This window comes from Hypanus sabinus, chromosome 13 (assembly GCF_030144855.1).
Source record: "Hypanus sabinus isolate sHypSab1 chromosome 13, sHypSab1.hap1, whole genome shotgun sequence".
NCBI classification, from domain to species: Eukaryota; Metazoa; Chordata; class Chondrichthyes; order Myliobatiformes; family Dasyatidae; genus Hypanus; species Hypanus sabinus.
In genome coordinates, this window is record NC_082718.1 from 108,057,680 (window position 1) to 108,064,925 (window position 7,246).

A 7,246-nucleotide genomic window follows, 5' to 3' on the forward strand; every position below is an offset into this window, starting at 1 on the left:
CCATTCCAGAATCCGGTGATTCTTGAAAGATCAATTCTAATGACTCCAAATCATTACTGATGCCTCTGTTCTCTCCATATTCATGTGCCTATCTAAGAGCCTCTTAAGTACCTCCAACTCCCACCACCACCCTAGGCAGCACATTCCAGGGACCCAGCCCTCTTTGTGTAAAAATTGCTTGATCCGCACATCTCCTTTGAACTTACCCTCTCTGACCATAAATACATGCCTCTAGTATTAATCATTTCAGCTCTAGGGAAAAAAAGATACCAGCTGTCCACTCTATCTCTGCCTCTCATATTGTTATGAACTTTTACCAGGATTCCCCTCAGCCTCCGACTCTCCAGGGAAAGGTTTTCCAGCCTCTCCTTATTGCACCTGCCCTATGATCTAGGCCAGGGGTCAGCAACCTTTACCACTGAAAGAGCCACTTGGACCCGTTTCCCACAGAAAAGAAAACACTGGGAGCCGCAAAACCCGTTTGACATTTAAAATGAAATAACACTGCATACAACGTTTTTTTTTGCCTTTATGCTATGTATAAACAAACTATAATGTGTTGCATTTATGAAATTGATGAACTCCTGCAGAGAAAACGAAATTACATTTCTGCATGCAACAAAAACATTTTGAACTCCGAAAAAAAGACGTTGGGTTGAAAGTTACTTTTAAGTAAAATATTCAATGTCTATTTGAGTCCTTCTTGTATTTATGAAAAACGCCGAACTTAAATTTTCCGCCAGCAGCAAACCAAAAATAACGTCAGCCAGCTGTCATCCTGAAAAATGAAAGGACTATTTCACTGAACTATGAAAAAATATGAATATAAGTAAAATAATAGGCAATTAAAATATTTATCATACTTGGTTAATGGGATTTCTGCTCCTGGACCTCAGCGCACAGCGTCTGCACATCAGGGCTGTATGATGTCACCTTCATCTTTACACAGGATCGCAAGCTGTCATCTGTGAGGTTTTCAATATCACTCCATTTGTGTTTCTGAGCAAGAACGGCCTTCTGACGGGCAACATCTTCAAGGTCTGCTGTCAAGCGTCTAAACTTGGACACCCATATGTCTTTGTCGGCTATGTCGGCCAGTTCCATCTCAAGATCAGGTTGACTCACACCTGCCAATGCAGTCGTATTCAGTAGGGAAGGATCGATGCTTAAGGGAGTGACCGGGAAGGATAATGTGTTTTTTTCCTCTCTGAACTCACAGAAGCGTTTCCCAAACGATGTTTGCATTGCGATGATTGCAGAATGTAAGTACTCCGAAATTATCATGTCGTGACCTTGTTTGAACTCTCTCAAATTGGGGAAGTGAGACAAACTGCCTTTCTGTAAATCTCTGGCAAGCACTGTCAACTTGCGCTCGAATGCCAAAACATCCTCCAACATGTGCAGGGCTGTACGTCCTTTCCCCTGAAGAGCTGTGTTCAGCGTGTTCAGGTGCGCTGTCATGTCTACCATGAAGTGTAGCTTTTCCAGCCACTCTGGCTGTTCCAGCTCAGGAAAGGTGAGCCCTTTGCTGCCCAGGAAAGTTTTCACTTCTTCCAGACACGCGACAAAGCGTTTCAGCACCTTCCGTCTGGACAGCCAGCGATAAAAACACGTTGTAGCGGTGTCAGTAAACTGCAGTCAAAGATAGCTTTATTCGAACTAAACAGCCTTGCTTTTAAGCCTCCCTCAACCCAGCCCCCATGGACGCAGATGCTGCAAAAGACGCGTACTCACAAACCCCCGTAGGCTATCTCCCTTAGCCGGAATGCCGGCTAATTGTGAGCCGTTTCGGATGTGGCAGGAAATGTACAAGATCACCATAATTACATTTCAAAAGCTAACAAACTAACATAAAATACATTTTAATTAAATACTGACCAATTATTTCCCAAAGCCACAGGGAGCCGCAGCACAGAGGTGAAAGAGCCACAAATGGCTCGGGAGCCGCAGGTTGCCGACCCCCGATCTAGGCAGTTCAACTTCTCTCGTACCAACCGCTCCCCCCCCCCCCAACTCCTTTACAGCTAGACCTTCTCCACTATCAGGTCCCCTCAATTGGAGTCTCTCTGAAACCAGTTTCTCCCAATTCTGGTTTCTTCTGTTAAAATGGCCCCTCCATTATCCAGCCCCGTTAAGCTCGAGACTCACCCTCCCCCCACCTTGCAGTTTAATAAAGACTGCCCGGCCATCTTCAGAGGTGAGTCTGGATAGTATCATTAGGCGAATGAAATCCCTTGCCCTCTCGACCTCCACCTTTGTAACAACAGTAATTAAATGGCATTTAGGAGCAGGAATCCCAGCTGATTTTTTCCCTCCCTCTCTTTCTGATGCAAGGGCATCAAGTTGAATTTAATGTTCCTTTTTCCTCCCAAGTTAGATCGATCTCCTTCTTAAATATAATCTATGAATTGAGTGTTTGTACACTGGGAGATCATTCCCTCTAGATGAAAAAAGCATACCTAATACTCGTTCTGAACAGCGTTTCGTTAATCACTGGGAGTTTTGATTTAGGGTACCCTGTGAGCACAGGGTTAGATGGAGAGCAGGCTCTTGCCAGTGCCTGGCCATTTTAATCCTCTTAACTACTTCCAGGCTTCTTCTCTCTGCCTTTACAGCAAGCTCTGTGTTATTTTTCACTTTATATATCCTTTTTTCATTGGGATGCTGTTCGTTCACACTTCCTGCCTAGGTTTGGATATTCCCAGGTTTTGCAGGGACACACTTTCTGTATATTTCATTAATGTTATTGGTCAGTATGGAAAAACATTTGGCAGATTTTTAGTCAGTATACCAGCAACCACCACACAATAAAACCATCACAGATTCGTAATTTGTGCTCCCAAGTCTCATTCTGACTAACGAAACACCTATCCTGTGGTTTTTCCTCACTAAAAAGAATAAGGTTTGCCACTCACTCAGTTGTGGATTCATGCAGAGCTCCAGTGTGGTGCGATGTACACTTACGTTGTTCTAAGGTTTCGTGCATACGGAGGACTGCAGCATTCAAAAACCAAGCCTGTGCATGGACTTACAGAAGCAAACATCCTGCTGTTGCAAAACAACACATTTCAACTCATTTACATCAGAGATTCTGATTCTGATACACACGTGCAAACACAGTACATACACACACTCGTACCCGTGTACATGTGCATGTAATGCCTTCCAGAGGTGATTGAGTGACTGATTGGTTGTCCTTTGTATCCACCAATAGCAATTTCAGAGCAACACACACACACACAAAGCTGGACAAACTCAGCAGGTCAGGCAGAGTCTATGGAGAGGAATAATTGGTCATCGTTTTGGGCCGAGACCCTTCATCATGATTGGAGAGGAAGGGAAATGGAGCCCCTTTAAATCTGTGAAAGGATTTCTTCAAAGTTTCATACCAGTGGGGGAGAGTTTTTAAAGTGGAAAAGGCATTTCACTGAGGCAGTTCCACTCTCTCAACCTCAGAAGTCTGGGTCCAGTGGTGCGAGGAGTCATCACAACTGGGGTCTTCCTTGGTTGCAGTGGATGGTCATGACTTCTACTAGCCTGGTCATGCCCATTGCTTTCCACAAAACGTTCCTGGCCATTGATCTCATCCTCCCAGTCCTTCTGGCTTGGAGGACCACCATAGATACACATAGACAAAATGAAGCACATACTATACAGACAATGAGAGAAATGCATAGATAAATGTACAAACATCGATACATGTAAGTAATAATACACATACACCACAACAAGCATCCCTCTGAATACTGACACACAAATGTGTTCGGGTACACATGCACAAAAGCACTGACAAAATCATAGACTGAAACAGACATTTACAAACAGACATAGACAGACAGAACCCAAAGCTCATGGATATATGTGCATTGTCAGATAGACATACTATAGGCACAGACACTCTGAGGAACACACTCACGTACATAAAAGGTCAGCACCACATCAAGGGGCTGAAGGGCCTGTTCTGTGTAATAATACTAATGTATGAAAGAAAACACACACACACAGAGTAACATGCCAATCAAACAAAGGCACACATACATTGACAAGCAGACAAGCAAACATGCACGAGCATGAACATGCAAAGATATGAGTGTATTTACATAACATCTTTGGTATAGGAAAATATCTCAAAGTTCTTCTCGGAGTAATAATCTGACAAAACATGATATTAAGTCTCATAAAAGTATTTGTGCAGATAACCAAAAGTTTGGTCAAAGAAGGAGAACAGTAAGTATTAAAGAAGGAGAGCGAGGTTGAGAGCTGGAAGGATTTAGCGCAGGAATGCGAGAGTGGGCTTAGAAAGCTAAGAGAACTACCACCAACAGTGAGGCAATTAATTCAGGGATAATGAAGATTTCAGGGTTGGAGGAGCTCAGATATTTTTCTGCTTGTGGCTGTAGGATGCAAAAAAAGGTCATGGAAGGACCTGAAAGTAAAAAGGAAAGCTTTAAAGGCAGAGGTACAGTTTACATACAGAAAATGTAAGCTTGTATGCATGGGATTGCTGAGTAAACAGGACTAGACATGAACTGAACACAAGTAGCAGAGGTTTAGAAGACCTCAAATTTATGACAGTTTATGAGCTCGTGGCAGATGTTAGATTGTTACTGCTGGTGAGAACCAAGCTGGTCGAGAAAATTCAGAGGAAAATGAAAACAAAATAAGGAAGCAAGTGAGAGAGCAGCAAACAGGGAGTAAACATAAAAAGGAGTTGAAAAATGTCATGAACAGGTGAAGGGTTGTAAGAAGAGAATTGGGGCTTGTCAGAGACTAAAAAGGAAATTCGTCTACACTACGTAGAAATCTTGAATCATTTTTCACCATGGAAAATAATGTTGCTGGAATCACCACAAAGGAAGACCTGATTCCAATTCTGCACGGGCTGTAAAGGAAGAAAATTTCACTTGTTTAAGGTGAATAAAATCCTGAAATGTCAGAGGAACTGAGCAAGTCAGGCAGCATCTTTGGAGGGGCACAAGCAGTTAACATTCTAGCCAAGACTGTTGATCAGGACTGGAAAAGAAAGAGGAAGATGCCAGAATAAGAAAGTGGGGGGAGGGAAAAGCATACAAGCAGGTAGGTGAAAGGTGAGACCTTGTGAGGGTGGGGGAGGGAATGATGAAGTGAGATTTTGGGAGGTGATAGGTGAAGGTGGAAAAATCAACTGTGAAGAGTTACTATATATGGCAACCAGGATCTGTTGTTGTTTTTTGCTGTGGAATACATTATAAAACATAATCTGAGTTGTAGTTTGCACTATGACTGAGAGGTATAGGGTCTTTTGTTCAGTGGAGTGAACTATGGTGCTTTATATACAGGATCTGTGTCCTGTGTAATGGATTGGGTTTTTATGCATTATATGCTGAATCTTCTGCTAGTTCTGACTGATAGAGTATTGTACGCACAGTTTCTGTTCTCTGTGTGATGAAATCTACCATTTAATACATGTGGCTTACTCCCTGCATTGTGCAATGTGTTATTGTTATTATGACCGTGGTCCACTTCTATAGCTGTGGAGTGTGCCATATTTTATGCAAACTGTGACCTGTTGTATTTCATGCACAGATTCTGTTGAGGGTGTTATTGTATGTTGTATAAAGAGACTGTCGTTCCCTGCATTGTAGAGTATATTGTTGTATAGTTTGTTCCCAGCATTCACAGCATTATGCAGTGCATTTTTAATATATTGTACACTGGGGCTACTACCTATTGTGTAATGTTTTCTTTTTTATTATATATAGGTGTGTTAACCTTCCTTGTTCTGTGATGCATTATTGTATGCTAGATGCTGTCTCGATATCTGATGATGCTGTACAAAAATATACAGTTGGTGAATTGTGTTCGGTGCTGTGGATATGTTATTGGATGTTAGAAATGGGAAAGTTACCTGTGCTATAGGGTGATATTTGGTATAGTGTAATCAGGGTTTATTCCCATGCTGTTAAATGTGTCAATGTATTTTATTAAACATGTTATTAAACATTCAACACCATTTCAACATTCAAATTCCTGGACACTATTATTTCACAGGACCTCGTGTGGGAGAGCCCTACCTCCTTCATTAACAAAAAGGTGGGACTTCTTCAGGAAGTTGTTAAAATTCCATCTTCCCCAGAACATACTGGTGCAATTCTACACTGCCATCACATCAGCTATTACTATCTGGTTTGGTACAGCATCCTCTCACAATATGGAAAACTACAGCAAACTGTCAGGACAGCGGAAAAGGTCACTGGCTGCGGCCTACTATCACTGCAGGACTTGTATGTGTCCAGAACAGAGAAATGGGCACAACCTACCCTGCAAATAGCCTTTTCCAAAAGCTCCCTCCTGGAAAGTGCTGTAGGGCTATTAAAAGAAAAACTTCATGCTATTTTAAAAGTTTCTTTTCCAAAACAGTTAATCTAATAAACCATTTTAGTTAGCTGTCCCCAAAACCCCTCTATCTATTAACCCCTGTCACTGCATTGCGCTGTAAACCGTATAAATTACATTTTATAGTGCTGATTATATTGCAATAGATGCTGGTGTTTACGCATCTGTGCATATTTTATCCTTATCTATACTTTAATCTCCATACTTATTTTATATAATTTTTAATTGTTAGAACCTGTCTCAATGACAACCATCCAGTAGCACTTACATCCGTGATGAAGCTCTTTGAGAGGTTGGTGATGAAACACATCAGCTCCTGCCCGAGCGGTGACTTGGATCAACACCAATTTGCCTGCTGTCACAACTGGTCCACAGCAGATGCCATTTCACCCTGGGACATCTGGACACTGAAGATGCATACATCAGGATGCTCTTCATTGACAGCAGCTTGGCATTCCATGTTATCATCCCCTCAAAACAGGTCAATAAACTTAAAGACCTAAGTCTCAATACCTCCTCGTGTAACTGGATCCTTGACTTCCTCCCTCTGGGTTGGCAAGCACATCTCCTCCACAATCTTATGGACTACAGGAGGGGGAGACTGGAGGTACTTGAGCCAGGGCTCATCAGGGGATCATTTCAGATGATTTGTCCTGGGTCCTACACTTAAGTGCCATTACAAAAAAGAAAGCACAACAGTGCCTCTACTTTCTTTAAAGCTTGAGAAGATTTGGCATGTCATATAACATTTTGAAAAATGTCTATAGGTGTGTGGTAGGGAGTAAATTGACTGGTTGTATCACAATATATCAATATCAATATAGGAAACAGCAATATCATTGAGTGGAAAAGCCTACAAGAAGTAATGGAT

General features: G+C 42.0%; 1 protein-coding gene across 1 annotated transcript; it reads right to left on the minus strand.

Annotated features, from left to right (window-relative positions):
• Positions 1-531: 531 nt before the first annotated feature.
• Positions 532-6,685, minus strand: LOC132403423 (general transcription factor II-I repeat domain-containing protein 2-like). The gene is made up of 3 exons (XM_059986828.1): positions 6,644-6,685; positions 864-1,632; positions 532-778 (listed from the first exon to the last, which is right to left on the minus strand). Exons 1-2 carry the CDS (start codon positions 6,683-6,685, stop codon positions 868-870), a joined length of 807 nt encoding a protein of 268 aa, XP_059842811.1. The 3' UTR covers positions 532-778; positions 864-867.
• Positions 6,686-7,246: the final 561 nt, after the last annotated feature.